At 43.4% G+C, this 25651-nt stretch overlaps 1 protein-coding gene across 1 annotated transcript in view; it reads right to left on the bottom strand.

The window, feature by feature from the left end:
* Nucleotides 1–792: 792 nt before the first annotated feature.
* The window catches only part of HPSE2 (heparanase 2), a 771012-nt gene continuing 746153 nt past the window's right edge, over nucleotides 793–25651 (bottom strand). The window contains exon 11 of the mRNA XM_006880197.1: nucleotides 793–958. Within this exon, the coding sequence (XP_006880259.1) occupies nucleotides 793–958 (166 nt within the window). The remainder of the gene's footprint in view (nucleotides 959–25651) is intronic.

Raw genomic sequence — 25651 nt, 5'->3', positions numbered from 1 at the left:
AGCAACATGAAGGATGATGATTGCTTTTGGTGGTGCCTAATACATTGCTCTCCACTCCATGAATATTGTTACCTGACACCCATTCAACCCTGGGGGAATCGGGATTCACGAAGGAATAGAACCTTCTCTCAAAATCCGGAGTATGACTGTAATTTTACTTTTGAAGCGCCTGCTTCCCAGAAGACGCCCTGGTGATTGATGCCACTGTCAGAAACCCAGATGCACACCCTCATACATCAGCCGTGAAATTACATAAACAGCTCACCCAGCAGGCTTGAGCTGACTCACCCACTCACACCTCTGGGGAAAGAGAGGGGCGATAGGAAACTCAGGGCTGCAGCAGAATACAGAAGGGAGGGGCTGGGAAGTGGGCCGAGCTCCCACAGGCCCACCTGGGCTTCCCTTCATTTTCTGCAGAGGCTGTGCTGGGGGTTTGTATCTACATGCTGTCTGGTCAGATCACAGGCTGCTGTTTGGAAAGATTTCTCCTGGGCAGGAGCTGCCAGCCTCTCAGGGTGCATGTACACGGAGGTGTGGAGCCCTACACATAACCTTCTCTTCTATGGGGGACAGATGGCGTCTACGCTTTCCTTTGGGGTGGCTGTGACCTATCTAAGCTAAGCTTGCACTACGACATTGAGTCTCTTTGGAGAACAAGTCTATGTTGAGTCCAGCAGGATGGGCAGCGGAGGCTGGTTTGTTGCTAAGATGTCTGAAAGTATGGGCACTACTAGGGCAGAGACGTGGAAAGCAGTCCGGCAGGTCACGGTGCCTTGTGGGTGTGAGGGGGGCTTATCGGTAACGGCAGGCCAAAGCATTCACGTTCTTGACCACATAGAAGCCCATGGTGACTGGAGGGATGACCAGTGTCCGGCCAGCCCGCAGGGGCCGGGGCTTCAGTTCTGGAAGGGTCCCGTCGTCCACCATCACTAAGGGCTGGCCGTTGAGCTGCACTGACCTGCAGCAAGAAAAGACAGGTTGGATTGGCTACTGCGTAATAAACAGTGAAGTTGTCACACCAAAGGCCGGGCAGCCCCAGACTGGGCCTCGTCTGCCCGCCTATGCACAGCTGTCACTCAGTGGCCACCACCACGCTCAGATAGGTGCTTCCCACTTGAGAGCGCATTCAGTCACCCTAACAACTCCCTGGGTGAGGAACTTCTCATTTTTCATAGAGGAAGGTTGTTAAGTGACCTGCTTGGACATACAGCTTGTGGCTGTGGAGCCAGTCTTGGGGTACAGGGAGTCCAGCTCCAGAGACACTCTACTGAGACAGGGAAAGCTGGGAGCCGGGGTGGAAAGCAGTGCCATGCCCTCTCCTTTCAGAGCACACCGACAGTCCCACTCCACTCTTCCACCCAGATTTGACTTGTCGCGAAACCAGCTGCTGTCCAGTAGATTCTAATTTGTAGTGATCCCATATATGTCACACAAGACCCCTGCCCCATAGGATCCCCAGTGGTTGATTTTGGGGAGATAGCTTGGTAGGCCTATTTTCCAAGACACCTCTGAATGGACTTGACCCTTCGACCTTCAGGTTAATAGCTGAGTCTGTTAACTGTTCACACCACTCAGGCATTTCCCGAATCATGACTAAGCCAAAAATGAGACCAGCTGCCACTGAATTGGTTGTGACTGCAGGACAGAGTGGAATAACCCTGTAGCATTTCCAGAGCTGTAAGTCCTATGGAAGCTGACTGCTACATCTTTCTCTGTTGGAGACGCTGGCTAGCAGTCGTGGGCTTTAATCACTGAACCACCAAAGTTCCACAAATCACGCCTGTCACTGTGTGCTGTCATATCGGAGTCAGAACTGACTCACAGCTGACCCTTGGTGGGTTTTCAGAGGCTGTAAGATGCAGCGGAGGAGACTGCCCATCTTTCTCCCTCAGGGCAGCCCATGGGCTTGAACCACTTGCCTTTGGGGTTGGCAGTTCCACTCCTCACCGCTAGGTCACCAGAGCTCCCGCAAACGATGCAAAGGCTTGATGAGTTCAGAAAGTCCTCACTTGAATTAAAAACATCAATAATGGATCCAACAGACCAGAAAAGGGCCATCATGCTATTTACCTAGAGTTGATAGGAACATATCTAACAACACAGGGTTGGTTTTTTTTTTTTGCAATCAAAGAATGATTTCATACTTCATAGGTATTCCATATCGGTGATAACCTAGGTGTATGTGATTCAAGTATCCTGATTGCTTTTCTTCTTCCTATGTAGTCAGCAATTTTCACGTGTGACGAGGAAGGAGGACCACATACAGAGCAAGCTTATGGGAGGGAAGGCGCTCACCTTAGCCTGGATGGAAGGGAAAGGCCACCCGCCTGCGACATATGGTACAGAATCCCGGTAGCATCCAGACCCTTCTTCTTAGGGCGTGACTAGTATAGTCATGAACCAGTCTGAAGCTCAATTCTGTGGGTCAGTAGGAAAGGCCTCAGCCAGAGCCCTGGCTGAAACAAGGGTGAGCATCTTCAGAAAACCAGCACAGCATCGAGACAATGGATTTGGGGCTTACTGAACCTTTGTTCAACAATATTATAGTGACATAATCAAGTTGTAAAGAAAATAAAATGTGATACATAATACAGAAGTCTCTGTTTAGTGGTCCTTTTGTACTATTAATGATAGACAGGCTTAGGGAGACATGAACAGTGGCTAGAGAGCAGGGAATTCAGAGACTTAACTCAGTGCTGTCAAGTTGAAAGCAACTCGTAGCTGACCTTCCAGCAGGTTTTCAGAGGCTGTATATCACATGGGCGGTGATTCCCCATCTCTCTCCTGTGAGGCAGATGGTAGATTCAAACCCACTGCTCTTGGGCTGGTGGTGCAATTGGTTACCTGCTAGGCCACTAGAGATTGTTGTGGTTTGTGGTTGAGGACTATTAAATTGGAACCAACCCAGAGCTGACCCTCCAGTGGGTTTTCAGAGGCAGGATATCACATGGGAAGAGACTGCTCATCCTTCTGTGGAACAGCTGGTGTATTTGAACTGTGTACCTTTGTGTTGCCAGCAACACAAGCCACCAAGAGGATTGCCAACTGCTCCCAATAGAAAGGACAGATGAGAACCAGCTCCAGAACTAGTCCACATGAATAGATCTGAGCTGAGTCCAGCTTCAACAGACTGGAGAGCAACCTCCTCTTCTCGTTGATACTGATGGTCTTATCAGAAAACAGCAGGGCTCCTGTACTAAGACCAAGGCCTGACTCTTGAAGCATGAGAGTGAGTTAAGTTGCAAAAAACCCCACCACCCAGACAGGTCTCAACTAATTGCTATTGCTACAGGTGGCAGGTACAACCAATAATCTTATGTACAAGTTCAATGGCATTAATTAAATACATAAAGAAATTTATATCATTTCTCTACTTGAAAAGCAAAGGAGTCTTACTGGCAGAGCGGAGTGGTCTAAGCATTGGGTTGCCAACCTTAAAGTTGGTGGTGTGAACCCTCTATCCACATTGGGGGAAGGAAGTAAAGACTTTCAGCCTTAGGATAATTTTATTCTCATCTCTATGAGCTGGAACCAATTCAAAAGCAGTGAAGCACTTGATTTGTGATTCCTTCCCTGGTACAACTTAAGTTAGTAAATCTGAGAAAATTGCTCCACAGGTTTTCCATCTTTTAAAGATGTGCATCTTACTACATTACTTAGTCGATCTGTATACTGTCCAGCTCTCAGATGCATAACAAACGGTTGGAAAGACTACCGCTTGAATCAGATGCACCTTAGTCCTCAAACTGACATCATTACTCCTCAATAATTTGGAGAGGTCCCTCACTGCAGATTTTCCCAGTGCAATGCATCTCCTTATTTCCTGATTGCTGGTACTAAGGGTGTTAATTGTGGATCCAAGCAAGATGAAGTTGACAGTTTCAATCTCTTTTCCATCCTTCATGATGCTGCCTATCGGTCCAGTGGTAAGAATCTTTGTTTTGGGTGACATTGAGAGGAATGGGAGCCCCAGAGCACTTAATTGTGCTCATGTGAAACCTATACCTGGACCAGAAGGCTGTTGTGAGAACAGAGCAGGGGAACACGGCATGGTTTAAAATTGAGAATGGAATGCGTCAGGGTTTTGTTCTCTCTCCATACCTGTTCAATCTGTGTGCCGAGCAAATTATTCGAGAGGCTGGACTCTATGAAGAGTAATGTGGCATAAGGACTGGAAGGAGACTCATCAATAACCTGCGTTATGCAGATGATACAACGCTGCTTGAGGAAAGTGAGAAGGACTTGAGGCACGTGTTGCAGAAGATCAAGGACTGCAGCCTTCAGTGTGGACTGCATGTCAGTGTCTGTCACTGGAGTGTTCACTTTTCCCTGTATCCTCTCTGCTTGGCATCAGTGGGTCTTTGCTTTAGGCAACTGGTGCCCCCCCCCCTTTTTATGCCCTAAGAATGTGTTAACCTTGTTTATTGAATAATACATTCTTGGGTGGATTACTAAAGCAAAGTGTGACAGCAAGAGTTTTTTGTGGGGTTTTACCCCTTCTATTTTTTAAATTTTATATTGGATGGGTGATAAGCAAGATTTTACAATTTATATTGCTAAAATCTGGTGGCCTAGTGGCAAGAAACTATGCTACAGTCCCAAAGATAACCAGCTGCTTCGAGGGAGAAGGATGGGCAATCTCCTCCCATGTGATTTACTGCCTCTGAAAACCTGCTGGAGAGTCAGCTATGGGTTGGTCCCGACTCTATGGTACACAGCAACAACAACAACGTTACTAAGTAGTGACATTGGCACATATTCCTCTCTCGTGTGCTTACTGAGCAGTTAACAAGCTAACATGGGCATGTGTGAAACCCAGGAAGCATAGTTAAAACTCTGGACCAGAAATCTCTTTATTCCAGAAGCCAAGTCACTAACATGCTAGACAGATGGCTTTGTCAAGTATGCTAACCTTACTTCCCTGAAGTTACTACACGTATAAGATGTGAAAATTGTAGAGAGAAATGAACTGAGAGAAAAATGTGAAAGCTCTTGGAAAGCGTAGAGAGCCCTATAAGTAGGAGCTGGTGTTGTTATTTGTAGATAAATCTTTAGGTTCTTATTATAGGTGGTTCTCTGTGTCACTGACACTTTTCCTCACACCATTCCAAAAACTCTTTCTTCCCTGATATCTTTCTCAAGGTTGTCCTTCTTCATTTGTAGAGGTTGCTTCCTTGTGAGGGGAACTTATTTCCCCAACAAGCCTCGTAAATGCTGCTATCTGATGTTTGACTTTAGATCTCATCTCTTCCCAAGCTAGCTATTCATACCTGCGTGCTATTACTCACATCTGTGTATTACTTACACTCATGACTCATTTCATCCTATCCACATGCCAGTGCATTCCAAGACTGCATTTGTAGCTTAAATTCTTTGAAACTTAAAGCATCCCTAGTGGAGAGCTTAAAAATAATTTTGTTAAAATTAAATGTATTATCTTAATATATTAGTTTAAGGGGATGGGAAAAATATAGTTTAAATGTATTATCTTTCCCTAAAAATGTGCTTTCTTGGTGTGCCTTTGCTTTTGCAATGGTACCATCATTCAGTTAATTACTCAAGCTAGAAACCCAAGAGTCACAAAAGATTTCTCCTCTACTTCCCATACCGAAGACAAATGAATTCTACCTTTTCATGCCTTGGCAATTTGCTTCTTTCTCTGCATCTACTTCTATTATTTTAGATCAAGGCTTTACGATCTCTTCCCCCATCTACTGCATAGGTGTCTCAGTCATTCTCTTTGACCCTGCCCTCGCCTCTCTCTTCTGGCCTGCTTTCCCCATTGCTGGCAGCCATCAGCTGCTGTCACTTCACTGCTTCAAACTCTTCAACAGCTCCCACTATACAGTTGAACATGAACATGAACAATCTGACAGGATAAACCCAACTCATCTGCCTGCAAGCTTCACACGTCCTGCAAAGCCCCTTCCACGTGCGTGTATACACGGGTACATGTGCCTTTACACATACTTTTTTTTTTAATGAAAATTTTTCTTTTAGAGTAGTTTACTTACAAAGTTGGTATACACTGTTTTCCACACCAGGTCTTTCTCATTTCATTTACCCACCCCTCCCTCTACCTAGCAAATTGTGTGACCCTCTGATTAGCCCCTGCCCATCCTCACCACTCGGTTCCTCCCCTCCTCTCCTTGGATCCTCATTCATGTTTTATAGGTATCTTTGTATTTCTACAACAATGGTCTTATACAGTATTTTTTCTTATGGGACTGAGTTAGTTCACTTAGCATAATGCTCTCCAGACCCTTCCATGTTAGGTAGTAATTTTCAAAATCATTGCTCCTGCATGCTGAATAATATTCCATCATGCAGATGTACCATAATTTCTCAATCCAATTGTGGTTGGACATTTGGGTTGTTTCCATTTTCTTGTGATGGTGAATAGTGCGCCTACATTGGTATACAAATCTCCATTTGCGCCTCAGTTCTAATTTTCTCATGGTATATTTAAAGCATTAGAATAGCTGGGGTCATATGGAATTTCTATATAGGTTCAGCTTTTTGAGGAAATGTCAAATTGCCCTCTCGAGTGGCTGTACCATTTTACAATAGCACCAAGAGTGTATAAGAGTTCCTATTTTGTGCTCGCTTCGGCAGCACATATACTAAAAAAAAAAAAAATTGGAATGATACGGAGAAGATCAGCAAGAAGTAAAAAAAAAACAAAAAAGAGTTCCTATCTTGCTACATCCTCTCCAACATTTATTACTCACTGTCCTGTTAAACTTTACCACTACTGCTGGGGTGAGATGGTATCTCATTGTGGTTTTGATTTGCAACTCTCTTCGTGATTATGAGCATTTCTTCACGTGTCTGTTGTCCATCCAAATCTCTTCCTCTATGAAAAGTCTTTCCATGTGTTCTGACCATTTTGTAGTTGTGTTATCAGTCTTTTACTTGTTCACACATACTTTCATCCTTCTATGTTGCTGTTGTTAGGTGCCATCGACTTGACAATAACCCATGAAGACCCTGTGAACAGCACATCTGATCCTATCCTGCACCGTCCTCACTCAAACCCCTGTGACTGTCACTTCGTGTCAATCCACCTTGTTGAAGGTCTTCCTCCTTTTCTCTGACCTTCCACCTTTCCCAGTATTATATCTTATCCTCACACAGATATAGATGAGGACTACATTTTGAGTGTGAGCATCTTAGACTGCTGTTATTGAAAGGACTTACTCACTATTTTCATGAGCAAAGATTATTTTAGAATGAAAGAAGACTTTTAAAATTTATCACATATAAAGAAGATAAATAGTATTTCAAATGAAAATGTACATGTACATAGATATTGCTGGGATTAAATATACAAGTTAATTTAAAAGTGCAGTACATGTTTTCCAAGTGTACATGTAAGCAGACAGTGTTGGTATTAAGAAGCCCTAAGTTCACTAAAAACTGTTATAAAATTCCGAGTAGATTTTGGAGGTGACATCATGCACTTTTTCTGAGCAACAGCTTATAAGAAAACAATTACTAGAATGCTGGAGGGCCATGATATTTGTTGACATTAAAAAGGAAACCTTACACTTGAAAAGGCCAGGCTCCTTTGGCCCAGCATGACAAAATTAAATGACTTCTCACTTGCGCTCCTGGGTCTTTGTATTTAGTGCTGTCTTCCTTGAACACAGCCTGTCTTTCTTCTCTGTCTGAACAACTGCAGTAGGTCCTTGCAGAGTCAGCCCTGGTGTCAGCTCCTCTGAGGAGTCTTCTCGGCCCTTGGAACTCCTCAGGAGCTCTGTCTCTGGGGCCTTCAGCACTCAGCACGATGGCCTGCTCACAAGTGCTTCTGTCCCTCACTGGAGGAGTTCTAGGTAATGCAAATGGTTAATTACCTAACCAACAACCAGAAAGTTGGTCATTTGAGCCCACCCAGAAGTCCCCTGGAAGAAAGGCCTGACCATCTATGCCAAAAGTTCACATAATTGAAAACTCTCTGGAGGGCAGTTTGTTTTGCAACACAACCAAGTTGCCATGAATTAAACCAATTTCACAGAAACTGGATTCTCTTCAGTCCCTCCCCCTTATCCCTTATCCCTCTCTGGGAGCCTGGGGAGTAAACAGATCATGACTTCTGCCCATGAATTAACACATCTTTAAATGGGTCTGGAACATCTGTAAAACCAGATCTGTTGCCACTGAATTGATTCCATTTCATAGAGATTCTACAGGACAGAGCAGAACTGCCCTACAGGGTTTTAAAACTAATCTTTATGCACTAGACTGTCATATCTTTTTGTCATGAAGTGCATAGTGGGTTCTAACTGCCAACCTGTGGAAGAGCAGCCAGACATTTAACCACTAAGCCATCAGGGCTCTGCTTGGTGACCCTCCAGCAGGTTTTTAGAGGCAGTAAATCACATGGGAGGGAACTGCCCATCTTTCTCCCATGGAGCGCCTGGTGGATTTGAACCGTGGGCTGGCAGCATAGCTCCTTGCCGCTAAGCCCCCAGAGCTCCCATTGCCCTCTGTTGTTGCTTGGTACATGGTGAGGACTAAGGGAATACTTTCTGGATCCCTGAGTGGACCTCTGAGGTCTCTCTGCATTATTTCTGCTCTCCCAGGGTTGAGCCTCTCCAGCTCTCAGGAGATTCTCTGGAGGTTTACTGAGTGTCTTTACAGAATTCATTAACGTACCAATTACTCTTCTCTCAGAGGCTCATGGAGATGTTAGATAAGACTCCAATTATCGCTGATTCTCAGACTCTTACCAGAAACCTTATCCCAACCTGACACGAGGCCATTGATCATTGCCAGTGTTTTTCATCCTTGAAAAGATCTATATGACCATCTCTTAGCTAAACTCACATGAGTTAATTCTGTGAGTCCAGTTTTGTGAGACCTTGAGTCCTCTTGGGTCCTTATCGACAAAGTCCCTTCATTAGTGAAGATGGACTGCGTACTTTACCTCTCCGTTCTGGATTCCCCGCTTATGCTTTTCATGTTTATCCTGTTACCTAGTGACTTACTCACTCGTAACCCTTGAGCCAGGACTGACTCACAGCTGGCCCTCCGCTGGGTTTCTGAGGCTGTAAACTGCATGGGAGGAGCCTGCCCACTTTTCTCCTGTAGAGCAGCCGGTGGATTCGAACCAGCAGAGAGCCACTGCCTTTTTGTCAGCAGTGCCACTCCATACAGACTCTGCCACCAGAACCATCTGAAATGCTAGAATAGTTTTTCGGTTATATAGCATTGGATAGTCTAAAAATTAATAGCCACAAGCACATTAAGGGTAAAAAAAATCATCAGTTATTGAGCATTTTCCTGATTCATTTTTTTATTTCGTGTGTGTGTGTGTGTGTGTGTGTGTGTGTGTGTGTGTGTGTGAGTGTACCGTCAAATTAGATCTGACTGGTACAGGAGGAGATTTTCCCTCCTTTCCCGGCAGAGCATCTGGTGGATTCGAACCGTGAGCCTCTGGGATTGTAGTCATCTTTTTATTTCATTTAATCCTTCACAACAATCAGTTAAAGCAGCTGTTAGCATCCCTGTGTTTCCAATGTGGTAACTGGAATTTAGAAGCATCTAACCTTCACCCAAGCCTCCCAGAGAGAGGAGCTGAAATGTGCACCGAGAGCCTTAACCCTCCTCCTGCCCGGCCTCCCTCCCTTCATGAGATTGTCAGAGAGCCCTGGGAGATACAAATGGCAAGCATTATTATTATTATTGTAACTTTACTATTGAGACGGGTCAGAGAGAGTAAGTGGCTTGGGCAAGGTCACAGAGCTAATACGTGGCTAGGCTAGGTCTCAAATTCAGGCCTCTTGACACTTCTTTCCACTAATCCTGTGTCTCTCTCAGTCCAGATGGTACTAACCAGGATCGTGTTTCTTTCTTTGAAAAATCTTTCTTATCAAACTTTCATCACCGTTGGGGCCTCCTCACTGGCCCGTGCCTTTCCAAACCAATCGCTGAGAGATACAGCCTAGGCTGAACTCTTTCTCTTAATTCCCTACTTGCCTGAGCAACTGAGGGTATTTAAATTATCCAAATATTAGGACAACTGTGTTTTATCACCATCTGTTTTCACAAAGTCTGAGATACTTTCCAATTCTCAACCTTGTTTTCTTTATTTTGTACATGATTTGACATGAGCTTCAATGTCTCAATTTGAAGTCAAGCCTTCTGCTTCCATGTCTCCATGGGAGCCCCTTAGCCAGGTCACCCCCACCCCCCAACCTGTGTCTCATGGCTCTTGATACCCAGGAATATGTAAGAAAGTTTCCAACACTTCTGAGGTCTCCAGGAACAAAGTGAAGCCCGCATGCCCTTTTGGGATCTTGAGAGAGCATGCTGGCCCCTCGTTTAGTCTGGGGTGGACTTTTGGAGAGCAGAGCAAGGGAAGCTTGTGTGTTCTTGGAAGCAGCCTTGGGAGCTTGTGTCTGCAGCAGGCCTGCATGGTGGGACCTGGACTGAGGGGACTTAATCAGTTCAACGTCTGCCACTTGAGGAAGGTATGTTTGCTTTCTCTCAGATTCAGTTTCTCTATCTACAAAATGAGGTATGATAGATAGAGCAGATGAACTTTGCTGGCTTGAATATTTTCCAGCCTTCTTATTCACATTATTGCAGCTGCCATGAAGTAGAATTTAATGCCAAATTCAGAGTGATCTTACACACAAAAAAATCTGATCGTGACATCACCTGTCTAAAATTGGTTCAATGACTTCTTGATGATTTTAGGATTGTTGTCAGGTGTCATCAAATCGAGTATGACTCATAGTGACCCTTTGAACAATTGACCTTTCTGTGCCGTCCTCATTAACTCTGGCACACTTAGTCCACTGCTGAAGTCACCGCGTCAGTCTATCTCATTGGGGTCTTCCTCTCCTTCACTGACTCTCCATCTTTCCAATCAAGCTATCCCTCTCCAAGAAATAGCCTCACCCAGTCACATGTTCAAAGTATGAAAGATGAAGCTTCTCTATCTTTGCCTCCCAGGAGCCTGTGGCTGGTACTTTCCCCGAGACCTATTTGTTCTCGTAGCAGTCCATGGGATAGTCAGTGCTCTTCTCCAACACTACAACTCAAAGGTGTCAGGTCTTCTGTTATCCCTAGTCATTGTTTAGGGTTCTAGAGCTGACTCCAGTTCTTACTCACTCCAGCTCCCATCTCCTCCTTTTATTCTTTGCTCCATCTTCTCCCATTCTTCATGGGCCTCTAATCTTGAAAGGTTGGTCTCAACTCAAGGGTCTCTGATCTTGAGGTTTGGGCTGTCTGCACACCATCCCCTCTTTCCAGCTCCTTTCTCCTGCCTAATCCTACTGGTCCTTCAGGTCTGGCATTGGTACGTTTAGAGCTCTCCCATTTCACCCAGATGTCTCACCTCAGGATATTGTGACTGTGTGACTGCTGACTGCTCATCTCTCCCTCCACCAGGGAGGGAACCCAGTCTACCTCTTACACTCTTCTCACTATCAACTCACACAGCAGACTCTCAATATAAGCTGTAATGTTGGAGAACACAGGGCTCATTACCACTGAAGGAGTTCCCATTCCCTCGGGCTTCTGAGGCTGTAAATCTTAAGGAGAGGAGACTGTGCATCCATCCACTGGCAGATTCAAACCACCAGAGTGGTGCAGCCTGTGTTTGCAGTGCATCTCCACCATCAGTGTGCCCTTAATACTAGAAATAGTCAACAACGAAAGAATGTAAATCCAAAGTCTCTATAAACTTTCATCAAAATCGCAGTAAAAATAAAAGAAATAGTCAACATATAAATAAGTAGATATGCACATGATGCAACCCAGAGAGAAGACAGAAGACTGGCCAGAGAGTTAGGCGTTAAATGTACAGGCCTGGGTATGTCATTGGGCACCTTTGGTCTCTTTGTTGAAGGATGAGTGGTGGGAAGGGAGAGGGAAGGAGGGTGAGTAACAGTAACCATCGTCCTGTGTATGGGGACAGTGTGCTTTCCCAAGCGCCACCAGAGGGCACTCTTGTTCTACAGAACGGGGCCAGGGCAGCCCGCCAGCCAGCAGGCTCTGGGGAAGGTTGGTGGCAGCTTCGGCACAGCCTGCGCTCCTCGAAGGCCCGGGGATGTGCCCTGTGCTTGGCCTCCAGGAGGAACAAACCGATCGGGAATGTGGCAGGAAATCAAGAAAACGTGCGAAGCAGGTTTTCCCATTCCTTCTCGGCCACTGTGCAGAGAGGAGGGGTCCGGGTGCAGGTGCAGGTGTGGGGCTGGTGGTGACCGGCTGGGCGCCGGTTCCTGTGGGCCCCTGGTCCTGGTCTCGTACTGCAAAGCTGAGAGTTCTCCACGGGCCAGCGTAACCCACAGTGGACTCCCTGCTGACCTAGGAAGCTGGTCTGTGTAGCTGCCCTTCTCCTCCTGGTCAGCACCAGGTGGAGGACAGAAGAGCTTTGCTGGTTTGCCTGCAGGACAACTGAGCGTCAGTGGCAGCTGTGTTGTTGTTAGGTATCTTTGAGTCAAGTAAGACTCATAGCAATCCTGTGAACAGATCTGCACTCTGGCCCGTCCTGTACCATCTTCATAATCTCTGCTACACTTGAGCCCATTGCTGCAGTCACTGTGCCCAATCCATCTGGTTGAGGGTCTTCCTTTCTTTTGCGGACCCTTCACCTTTCCAAGCATAATGCTCTTCTCTAGGGAATACTCTCTCCTAGAAACATGCCCTACGTTTGTGAGATGAAGCTTTGTCATCCTTGCCCCCAAGGAGCCCTCTGGCTGCACCCTTTCCAAGACATAGCTGTTCTTTTGGCAGTCTCCAACACCAGCGCTCAAAGGCATCAATTCTTCTGTCATTCTTAGTCATGGTGCAGCTCTCATATGCACAGCAAGTGATGGAGAAGATCATGGTCTGAATCAGGCACAGCTTAGTGCTCAAACTGACGTTACTGCTCCTCAGTAATTTGGTGAGGTCCCTGATAGTGGACTTGCCCAGTGTAAATACATCTCTTGATCTCTTGACTGCTAGTACCAAGGGTGCTGACTGAGGATCCAAGTAAGCTGAAATTGTTGACCATTTAAATCTTTTCTCCACCTATCATGATACTGCTTATTACTCCAGTGGTAATATTTTGTCTTCCTGATGTTGAGATGCAATGCATATTGAAGGCTGTAGTCTTTGATCCTCTGCAGCAAGAATTTCAAGCGATTCTCACTTTCAGCAAGCAAGGTTGTGACATCTGCCTACCACAGGTTGTTGATGAGCCTTGCTCTGATCCTGATGCCACATTCTTGAAAGATTTATTCTGCATACAGATCAAATAGGCATGGAGAAAGGATACACCCTGATGAACATCCTTCTTGATTTTAAACAATTCCTTGTTCCCTTGCTCTGTTTGGACAATAGCTTCTGGTCTAGGTCTAGGTTTCTTATGGACATAATTAAGCGTTCAAGGATTCCCATTTTGTCAATGTTAACATAGTTTGTTGTGATCCACACAGTCAAATGCCTCTGCATAATCAATGAGACAGAAATATTCTTCTTGTATTCTCTGCTTTCAGCCAGGATCTATCTGACATCAGTAAAGCCATGGCCTCTCCTAAATCCAGTTTGAACTTCTGGCAGTTCACTCTCAAGGTACCATTCTGGCCTTTCGGGGGTAATCTTTAGCAGTGTTTTGCTTGCATGTGGTATGATACTGTCGGAGGAAGTCAGTAGTGTGTGAGCTGCCAAGCAGGGCAGGCCCATCAGGATGGTTACCTCAGCAGCATCTCCTGGTCCTCCAGGCCTGCCTGGAGCAAGGCTCATGTCTATCTCACTGGCAGGTCCCACTTCTCTTCCTCTCCAATGCAGGCTGAAGCTTTTCTTCTGTGGGCTTTTCCATCTCCTTGGAATCTGGTTGTTGTCAAGTTAGAACTGACTCACAGCTGACGCCCCCCACAAAAAGAGGGTGGGTTTTCAGAGGCTGTAAATCACACAGGAGGAGACTGTGCATTATTCTCCTGCGGAACAGCTGATGGATTCGAACTGCATGTCTTTTGGTTGGTAGCACTACTCCTTACCCAGCAACAAATCTATTCTTCCCCCTTACGGGCTAAAGCATACCCCCTAGAGGGCCCCACTAACAGCGTCAACAATTTTGTTGCTCCTTGTAGCATGCTGCCCTGCTAGATGGAACTGTTTCCTTAATTCTCAGTAAAACTTCTTGCCTTTGACAGTTGTTCAACCACTGCTAGTTGAGACTTACTCTGTCAGCCTCTCAAGCTGGCTCCCTTTAGACATGACTCCTTGGACACTCTGAGCCCTTTTCCTCTTGTTAAAGAGTAAATAAGAAAAGAGAGAAAATGGAGACAGCTTCCCGCACTGTACTTTAAGTTCTGGGCCACTGACACACTGTGAGGCTTTTGGAAACAATGAAGAATTTGGATTTAACTTGTATATTAATGACTAGCGAACACATGGTTTCTCTGATATTCAAGCAGAGTTGGGATTTTATTGATAAACTGTTAGAACTATAAGCTTTTCTGTTTGATACATGCTCCATTGAAGTCTGTAAAGAAAGGTTCACGCCATAACAGAATTCAGTCATTTGCTTCTAAATGGCTTCAAACGCCTTAGTGTCCTTGACAGAGAATATGAGAACCCCACTGAGGATCTTGGATTTATACTAACATTGTGAATTCCTAAGAGATAGGAGAATCATCTAGGGGCAGTTTGGAAAGAAAACTTGATTCTTCAATCACCTCAAAGCTCCATGCCATCAACGGAACTCTCAAACCACAAGAACCGGCTGTAGAAACCAGGAGACCTCTGTGTGTGGCTAACCATGTTCCCACAATCCCACCGCAAGGAATCAGTGCCTTCATCACCAACATGCACAAGCAGCATTTAGGGCATATTGCTCATACCTCTAACATTCTTTGTGTTGTACAAATCCAGTTATAACCAATTTATTCCTTGCCCTCTAATGCAGAAAATGGAAAATGAGACTTTAGACACATCATCATAAACACATTACACAACGCGAGGAAACGGGGAAATGAAACGGCTTGGCTTGGATTTCAAGGCTGTCTATAGGCCGGTGCCAGTATATCTTTGTGGTCTTTCTCCTCACCACATAAAGGTGGTCTAACCCTAAGCCCAAACTAACCCTAATCCTCACCTACGCTCCAGTTGTGTGAGATGATTTTTCCACCTCTTTCACAAAACGTGCCAAGAAGCTGCACTGCAATCTTTAAAGTATGTGGTTCGAATCCACCAGGTGCTCTGTGGGTGGAGGATGGACATCTCCTCCCGTGCCATAAACTGCCTCTGAAAACCCACCGGAGGGTCAGCTAGGGGTCAGTTACAACTCAACAGCACACAACACCAACAATATCAACAACAACAACACACCTTTATAAGCTCAGCCTTTGTCTGGAAACATCTTCCCTTCAACACACGCTAGAAGCACAGCAAGGGTTCAAGTTCCTGCTCAGTGACCCTGGTTCCAGGACAGATCCCCCAGGTTGGAATGTCTCTCCCTTATACTCCCCCTCTCAGAGCTGCCCCGCTGTGGTATGTCCTGTGTCAGCAGCTGACAGAGGCAGGGTAGGGTGAGAAACTCCCCTTTATAGGAGTCTGCAGTCAGGACAAAAGGGATCAGGTAGGGGGGGCAGATGTTTGTGCTTGTGTGTGTGCACGTGCATGTGCAAAGACAGGCTTACATATGTAAAAGAGTGTAAGAGGGTGTCCATAATCCACATCCACACCCAAAGTTTGTTTCATTGCTGTATAGTCAAAGCTCCCTGGATGCCTGTTTATAAATATTAAACTAATGGGACAAACAGCTTTGTTTCATTGAATTTTGAATGTTTACTATCATGTGGGTTACTGCAGTTATCACCACTTCCCCCCCCAAAAAAAAAAGCTGTTCCAGATAATCCAAGCCCTGTTCCAGCGTCTATGGATGCCAAAATGACTGTGAGTCGTTGGTAAAAAGACAAGCAGAAAGAGGTATTCTTCATAGAGGCTGGTAGTTGGTGAAGAATTCCCCCTTGCTGGTCTCTTATCTGAAATGAGCTTCCTGATGCTTGGGCACTCAAATAAATACTGATTCAGGGTCCTGGATTGCTATAGGCAAGAGATGGATTAGCACTTTCTAGTTTCTGGGACCCAAGCCACAGCCTCTGGAGGGGGTGTGTGTGTGTGTGTGTGAGAGAGAGAGAGAGAGAGAGAATGATAAGGCCAAGATAGACTATATACTCTACTTCCTTGTCACTCTGTTTAGAAATTGTTAACTTTACCCTAAAGTGTTCCTTTACCAGTGTTGGTCTAGTTAATCTGGGACAGAATGAAACTTCTTGCCCACAAGGAAGGTCTATGGGCAGGTAGGGGTGTGGAGGACAGAGCACAGGCTTGGCAAACAGCTGCACAAAGAGAATCCAGCTGTTCTGAGCGAGCTGGAATAAAATGAATTCTGAAGCGAAGACCAGTTGAAAAGCTCTTGGAAAATAACAATGAAGACCCTAGATTCCTAAACAAAATGGCACATCAATGTCAAATAGAAAAGCACATCACACTCTAATCGGCACCATTATCTGGACATGATGAATCTGGGAGTTAAAACAAACAAAACAAAACAACAAAAAGGAGCCAGCCCTCCTCCTTCCACTCAGCTACAGAGAACTCCCAAGATCTCAGGGTATGTTCACACCTTGGATAAAATGGCTTGATGTCTGAAGGAAGCATATAATCTGGGGGTAATCAAAGATGCAAATCAGTGGAGGTCTTGCCGCAGTTTTCACAGTAAGACAGTGGTTCTCAACTGTGGTTCTCATAGTTAAACCACCCAGGGAGTTTTTAAAAATCATGGTGCCTGGGTCCCAGCCCAGAGCTTTTGGTTTAATTGGTCTGGGGTGTGGCTAGGGCATTGGGGTCTTTAAAGCTCCCCAGGTGATACCAAAGTGCCGTTAAGGCTGAGAACTATGGGCTAGAGGAGAAAGGGGCGTGAGTATGTTTGCAGCTGGGGATGGAGGGGGATCAAATGGCTTTCTAACCATTAACATTTAGAACTTAGAAGAAAGAATTTTTCTTACTCTTTTTTAGTACCCTGTCAAGAGGCTACAGTTTTTAATCTAAAAGGAAGATGTGACCTTTTCAAGGACAAGTTCTTTGTTGAATAGGACGAAAATGTTTTTGCTATTTTAATAGAACTGGCCCTGTTTTGTGTATTTACTTTTCATTACCCTCCTCCCCCGCTCTAGCCTGTACGCTGGTGAGGTAAATCTCCGTATATACATCCATATATACCGCGAAGTATGTGTGAAGCACGTTAGAAGATAAGTTAAGAATCAAAGCAGATGACACATTCACATTGATAACAAAATTTCACTGAAAAGAGAAACTTGTTTTGTTTTCCATTTTCTGGAAGGGCAAATTCTAGGAAGTTATTCAGCTTTCTCTCAGGTTTTGGACTGTGTCACTGATACCTCCCCATAAAAAGTGATTCAAGCTCTTACTTTGGGAAAGAAGAATGAAGGGATTATGCATATATTATTCAATAGCCTCACCCACTTTCTTTTTTCAGATTTGTATATAATGATTCAAATACTGCTGAATACACTGGTTCTAGCTATTCACTTTCAGGAGCCACAAAACACTTTGCATTAGTGCAAGGATTAAAAGAAGCCAAACTCCAGTTTCAGTAAATAACTTTGCATTAACTGCAGATTTGTAAAGCTCATTTCTCTACATAATTACTTTTCTTCTTTTCTATAGACTTCCTCTCAGAACCTTAAGTAAAAGTTCTTTTATAATATGCTTATATGTATTTATATTCTGACTTTTTGCAATGTCAATGTCAGACTTGCCGAACTGGAACACTAACTTGCATGGTGGTATTTAGATGAAGGGCCACTTTCCTGCTCACTCTCAATTAGCTGGTAAATTTCCCAAGCCCCACTCTCAACAGCTTTCTTGCCAGTTAGTGCACCAAACCTCAGTCACTTATTTGTCTTCCTGAAATCTCTGAATGGCCCTTCAAATGAGGACAATGTGCCTGAATCTGCATCAGTAGGACCTTGTCCTTCAAGTAAAAGAAGGCTTCAGCTTTGATTTTTTAAAAAGGCTCCTCTGTGTTTTTTTGTTTGTTTGTTTGTTTTTGGTAAAAACCAGCATCTGAAGCCCTGTTGGAGCTAAATAGCTTCCCTCATATACTCTCAGCCTGAATATCATACCTAGCTGTGTTTCTTACCTTTCAGTGAATAGCAAAGCAAATTCATAATGGGCAACTGAAAGCTGTTGTTAGGTGCCATTAAGTCAAGTACAAATTACAGCAATGCTATGAACACAGAGCTGACCCCTGTCCTATCCTGTGCCATCCTCACATTTGAGGCCGTTTCTGTAGCTCACTGTGTTGATCCACCTGGTTGAGGGTCTTCCTCTCTTTCACTGTCCCTCCACCTTTCACAGCATGATGTCCCTCTCTAAGGAATAGCCTCTCCTAGCAACACAGCAAGAGTATATGGGATTAAGCGTCATCATCTTTGTCTCTGAAGAGCACTAGGGTTGTACCTTCTTCAAGACATATCTGTTCTTTTGGCAGTCTGTGAGATATTCTTCAGTCTTCGTCTCAAACACCACAATTCAAAAGCATCAATTCTTCTTTTGTTATTCATTATCCAGCTCTAAGATACACAGCAAGTGATTAAAAAGACCATGGCTTGAATCAGGCACATCTTAGTCCTCAAACTGACATCATTGCTCCTCAATAATTTGGAGAGATTTTTGACTACAGACTTTCCAGTGATATACATTATCTGACTGCTAGTACCAAGTATATTGATCATGGATCCAAGTAAGATGAAGTCATTGACAGTTTCAACCTTTTCTCCAACTATCATGATGTTTCTTATTGGTTCAGTGCTAAGGATTCTTGCTTTCTTCATGTTGAGATATAATACATACCGAAGGCTGCAATGTTTGATCTTCTGCAGAAAGTGGTCCAAGTCCTCCTAACTTTCAGTACTCAAGGTTGTGTCACCTGTATAATGAAGGTTATTGATGAGTCTTCCTCCAATTCTGATGCCCCATTCTTCTTCCTAGAGTCCAGTTTCTAAAATAATTTGCTCAGTATACTGACTAAGTAAATATGGAGAAAGGATACAACCCTGACACACACCTTTCCTAATTTTAAACCACGTACTGTTTGAACAATAGCCTCTGGGTCTAGGTATAGGTTTTGCACAAGCATAATTAACTTTCTGGGATTCCTATTCTCAATGGTAAGCCATCACTTGTATGATCCACACAATCAAATAATTTGCATAGTCAATAAAACACAAATAGACATTCTTCTGGTAGTCTTTGTTTTCAGCCAGGATCCATCTGACATCAACAATGATATCCTGTCCTTTGGACAGCTTCGTCTAAATTCAGCTTGAACTAGACTGAATGGAGTAATATTAAACAAAGAAACCAGAAGTAAATGAAGGTGTATATTTATCCAACTTTAAACACATATAAGTCAAATGGAAGACTTTATAAAGCTATAAAAAAATGGAACAATGCTGTATGCCAAGATACTTTAAAACCAAAATCCTGCTTCCAGCTAATATCAGAATCCAACAATTAGATGTCTTTAGACTGCTGAGATAAGGGCACTTGGATATTAGAGAACAGGTCTTCAGATTTGTGTTTGAACATGTGAGTTGAGGTTAAGGTTTTCCCCAAAGCTCCTTTTACAAGATCCAGTCACATCAGAAACTAGAGATGGGGCTTCCTGCTATCATTAGAGGGTGACTGCAGTGGTCAGGGGGTGGCTTGTTAACTTTTCTGTTACATTTGCCAAGCTCTGAATCTAGAGATGCCAAGTATCATAGTGCAGTCTGTTACAACAAGGACATGAAGATTTCTGTAAAGTCTTAGAACCTGCCAGTTAGTTGAATCTTTTCAGAACCATTCTGTTTGGCTAACATCAGATCTAGTGCTTTTCTTTGATATAGGATTCAATGAGAGTGAAACCAAACCATTAGTTAAACCACAGAGAAGGGGGGAAATGAGGAGAATGTGGAAAAGAAAACTAAATGTGTTCATTTCTTTATAAAAGAACAGGCGGTGAGATTCTCAATTGATTGGAGTCTTGAGATTCTTTCAGCTAAAGTAATGGCTGCTGAAAGAGAAGTTCATGCAGATGTGAAATTTAGACTTTTATTCTGAGTCTAAAGAAGATACATTCTATTCTTTTTAATGGTTCCTCCCAAACTCACCTCCACACAAAAGTTAATGACTCTTGAAGGCCAAGGTTTATTTTTGCCTGACATTAAAAAGTCAAGGCCAATGGACACTCTGAGCTAAAAGCATCAGGCTGAATTTACATTCAAGCTTTAATTCTGTTTTTATAATTTGTCTATTATGGAATTTGTTGATTCTTACAGTTTTAAGATTATAACCCGTTTCAAATTTTAGCCAGATGAACTGCCACTGCCAGTTGCATTGCTAGAGAAGAACATTACACCTGGCACAAAGCAAGAGCTTAAGACAGCTGTCAAATGGATGAATTCATCCACCAGTTTCCTTGGGGCGTCTCCTCTGTCAAATTCTCTGCTAGGACTATGTCCCTGAGGTGGGCTCCGTTAGGTTTGGGGGCATTTGTCGTGCTTATGTGTACAGGGTTAGGATATACCATATTGAGACTGATTGTCTACTGTTAAAATTTTACAAATTTACAGTTATTCCTGATATTTAATGATCTCTGAGAAGAGTATAAAAGAAGATTATTCCTCAATTTTGGTTAAAATAAAATTTACCTTTACTAAATTTTGTTACTGATATATAAAGAGCCTTAGAAGTAACTAAGAAGGGTTTTTTAAAAGAGTCTGTAATTTGGACTTCTGATGATAAGTTAATGGAACTAGGATAAGCTATCCTGAAGGACAGATAAGAGAGGGTAACATAACACTTTTCATATGTGCTCCTTATATAGAAAGCCCAAGGTGAAATGGGCCCAAACAGTACCATGCAAGTTACACATCCTGTATAGTTACCAATGTGTAACTACTATAGTCATGGACAGTTGGGTAGCATTAGACTAAGAGTCAGAAGAACTGACTCTTGCTCTTGACTTCTGCATGTGTTTGACTTTTGAACAAGTCAGTTCAAACTCGGTTTTTTTAAGTTCTAAAATGGAAAGGAGGCAGGAGTTGTTTTGCTTTCTTCACATTGCTACTCAAAAGGTTAAATGAGATAATAGCTATTAAAGCTCTTTATTTGTATAATGTCTCATCAATAGGCACAGTGGGACCCAGTGTTCGTAATAAAATTTGTCAGACAGTTTTGAAATTTGTGGCCACTCCTTTCCCTGAGGTCTTTAAATGTAGGGCATCTTTGGGTCCAGATGGCTTAGTCATAGCCTGCTGGAGGGATGAATCAGGTCACCTGGAAGCGTCATTCCAGCCCAGGATTCCTAGCCTCACTGACTCCCACAGGTCAGTGAGTCAGAATAGAACAGCAAAAGTGATGAAAGATGTTTCCTTCTCTTCTAAGTTTTGGATTGCTCTCCTTCCAAATGGAAGTGAATAAGACACATAGGAAAGACCACTGGGATTTGACCAAGCACCTGTTCTTGGTTTGACTTTCCCCTTTTGCTCTTTGATGTAAGTTGGCTTGCTTGGCCCAACTTCATGTTGTTTCTGTCGGTTGATGAATGCTGGGGATATTTATGTCTCAGGTAGAACTGTTTCCATGGAGGACAGTGTTTATGGATTTGTGTTCACATTGGGCATCTGTTCACTTTTTTGAGATGGTAGAGCTGCCCCAAAGATGCTATTCTCCTTTGACTTGTTAAGAATGGGAACGGTTGTCTTGGGACACTCTTCCTCTTAGAAAGAGAAGAAACCAGGAAACATCACAGGAGAGGAACCAACAGCTGGAGATCTCCTGGGAAAACAACTAGCTAGATGCTAATATCACTTCTTTGTCTACATTGGCCTTTCAGTGAAATGAAAATCTACTTTTCTGGTGACCATAGAGACTATAATCTCCAACAGAGAAGTGGGAGTGGGGAGGGAATAAAAAAGAGAAATAGGGTTTTAGACGTTGATGGGAAACAGTGACTTTTGCCTGGACCCCCTACCGAATGGGAACCCTATGACGCTTCTGAGATGGCCATTTGACCTCTGATTAATAAGTTACCTTCAGAGAAGGCCTGCCTTGTCCTTGTCAGACCAGAAAGCCTTCAGAAAATGAACTCATTTTAAGGTGAAATATCTGTAGTTTAAATTCTGCTCTCTAGTTTTCTGCCATTTTGGAGTATTTTTTGATCAAACCTATTTCCCCCCCCCCCACCTAAATGTTCTTTGAGTATCTGAAGAAAGTCCTCATGACATTCCTTACCTTTCCCTCCTGAATCGAATCTTCCATTTTCTTTCAGACATTCCTTAAAGAATATGTAGTCCAGACTCAGAATTCCCTTCTCTTGGACATATGGTAGTTTTCTGAAAGTCTGTCATTTATTATTCTATAGTTTATTTACCACTCACCTTTTGAGTGATTTCTAGAAAAATCTCTTATATTAGGAATTCAGACTTGAGTTCTATGATTGAATCTTTTACTCTGACAGGAAACAGAAATCTTCAGTGTGAACCTGGATGGTATAAAGTATCTGACATACCTTGGTCCTGAGTTTATGTGACTTCTCTGGGATATGGCTGTACCTTTTCAGAGGTTTTAAATGTTTCAAGCTCTGTGGCAATTTTAAAAGAATGATATTTTTTCCCATTTGTAGAGTGGGTTCTCAATCAATTAAAAAGTTTGCTAGCAAACTCAGGAACCTTTTTCTAAAACTCTAGACCAAAATGCTTGGTGTAGCTTGGAGAGACACTAACTTGTTCTAAGGTCTCGTCCAGATTCTCCCTAGGCACAGGCTCCCCTGCTCCCAAAGCTTCTAATACCTTCTTCTGAGCTAATATAACCTCAGGCTGCAGTTAGGAACTAGCAGACACAAAATATTTAGTCTGGACCCAAAGGCTTGTAAAATAAAGTGTCACCAAAGGCTGAACTTACTCCCTAGCATTTTCTTGCTTCTTTCCTTCCCCTGGTCTGCTGGGGTGGGGTGAGTGGAACCACACCTATCCTGTGAAACTCTCGTCCCAGAACTACAGAGGGGTTTTCACTTTATTTAGTGTTTACTCAGCAGAATGTTAGATGCTAAACTGAGCGTGTACTTGGCATGGTCCAGGATGGCACAGCACAGAGTCAGAATTACTAAAGTCTAGAAAGGAAAAGGAATTGATGTAGCACTAGTTTACAAATGAGGAAGAGATGCAGAGCACTGAGTGAAGGGCCAAAAGACAGAACTATATGGCATCCAATTCTACGAACTTTCCTGAGTACAGCATATGCGAAAGCATATGTATATGTATATTCATTTTTTATGTGTAGGCATTTTAGGGTAAAATTTACATTTGCATAAGGTTTTAGTTCACCCTTATGTTCCCATTTGATTTTCAATAACTCCATTTGGCAGGTAAGAAAACTGGTTTTAGGTTTTAGGAGGGACCGTTCCTTGAGAAGGACATCATGCTCAGAAGGGTGGAGGGATAGTGCAGGATAGGAAGACCCTAGAGGAGATGGATTGATACAGTGACTGGGGCAGTGAGGATAGCTGTGTCAGAGACAATGAGACTGTCTCAGGACTGGGCAGCCTTCAGACCTAATTACAGAGTTGAGTCTCAGGCAACTTGATGGCACATAACAACAAACAACAGATAAATACCATCTGGATTCAGATTAAGGCCTCGACTCCAGCTTTGTTGTACTTCTAATTTCATGACATTATCTCCTGTTTTATCTCAGTTGTTATGTAGTTGTTATGTGTTGAGTGGTCTGCGACTGAAATTGACCCTTTATGCACAACAGCTTGGAACCCTTCTCTATCCTGTGCTAATCTCTGACACATCTACCCTCGATACCCCAACGACTGTGTCAATCCATCTCATTGAGGTTCTCCTCTCCTTCGCTGTTCCTCCTTTCCAAGCATAATATGCTTCTCCAAGGGCTAGCACCTCCTGGCAATATGCCCAAAATATGTGAGAGAGTCTCAGAAGCCTTGTCTCCAAGGAACAGCTTGGCTTCACCCTCTCCAGGACAGACATGTGGGTTCTCTTGGCAGTCCATGGTATGTTCACTACTTCCCTCCAGCACCATAATTCAACAGTATCAATTCTTCTTCTGTCCTCTTTGCTCATTGTCCAGCTGTCTACTAACAGGAAATTGGGAAGATCATGGCCCTGATCAGGTACACCTTAGTCTCTAGACTGACACTGTTGCTCTTTAGCACTCTGGAGAGGTTCCTGACAGCAGATTTTCCTAATGCAATTAGTCTTTTGATTTCCTGACTGCTGGTGCCAAGAGTCTTGATTGTGAAACCAAGGAAACTGAAATAGTTAACAATCTCTATCACTTCTCCATCTATCATGAGGCTGTCAATTGGCCCAGTGGTGAGAATCTTCATATTCTTGATATTGAGTTTCAAACCATATTGCAGACCACAGTCCTTGACCCTCTGCAGCATATGTTTCTAGCAAGCAAGGTTGTGTCATCTGCATAACGCATGTTGTTGATGAGTCTTCCTCTAATCCTGATGTCACATTCCTCCTCATAAAGTCCAGTCTTCTGAATGATCTGTTCTGCATATAGATTGAAAAGGTATAGAGATAGGTGTTTCCTTGCTCTGTTCTGATGACTGCCTCCTGGTCCAAGTATAGGTTTTGCATGAGCTCAATCAGGTGTTCCAGGATTCTCATTCTTCTCAAAGTTAACCACAAGTTGTGATCTAAACAAATGCCTTTGCATAGTCAATGAAAAAAGATAGAAGTTCCTCTGGTACTCCCTGCTTTCAGCCAAGATCCATCAGGCATTTGCAATGATCTCCTTAGTGCCATGGCTTCTTCTAAACCTAGATTGTAGTTCTCATAGTTCTCTGTCAATGTACTGTTCCAATCATTTTTGGATGATCTTCAGAATTTTGATTATGTGTGGTATTAGTAATATTTTTTTATAATTTCCATGCTCTATTAGATCACCTTTTTATAGAATGAGAATAAATATGGATCTCTTCCAGTCAGACATTATCCTCTATTTAATCCCAGTAAGGTGTTACTAAACCTCTGAGGACTAAAATCCCATTTGTCCCTGTTCCTCTTCCACATTCTTTACAAAGACATAACCTAAGATCTTACCAATATATTTGACAAGGTGAGATACAGAACAATGTAACGTGCATACATATGTATGCAGGTGTGTATGGCTTATGTGTCTACCTGTATCCAGCAAGAGTCTAGAGTCACTCTTAAGAGCAGGTATAGGCAGGACAGGGGTCTAGTTATGGTCAGACTTTCAAATGCTAGAGAAGAAACTCTGGAGGCAGGGATGTCACAGTGGGACAGACTGGGCTGAAGACCTGTACCCTTGGTGGGGAAATAAAAATGTGACAAAACGGTTCTGCCCTTTGACTCCCATCTCCTCAAAGTTTTGCTTTTGTGTCATTCTTATCATGCATTCTTCCTATAATCTTATTATTCAAAGTGGGTGACCCTGGAGGACATTATACTGAGTGAAATATCTCAGTCACAAAGGGAAAAATACTGCATGGTGCCACTGTTGTAGAATGGGTCTGACAGCAGGGTGGGGGTATGACAGAAAAAACTGGATAAATTATGTATATTGTATTGAAACAGAT

Source organism: Elephantulus edwardii, unplaced genomic scaffold (genome assembly GCF_000299155.1).
Source record: "Elephantulus edwardii isolate Elephantulus edwardi_28Jun2011 unplaced genomic scaffold, EleEdw1.0 scaffold00006, whole genome shotgun sequence".
NCBI lineage: Eukaryota > Metazoa > Chordata > Mammalia > Macroscelidea > Macroscelididae > Elephantulus > Elephantulus edwardii.
Note: the sequence above shows the minus strand (reverse complement) of the source record. Positions and strands in the feature narration are given on the sequence as shown.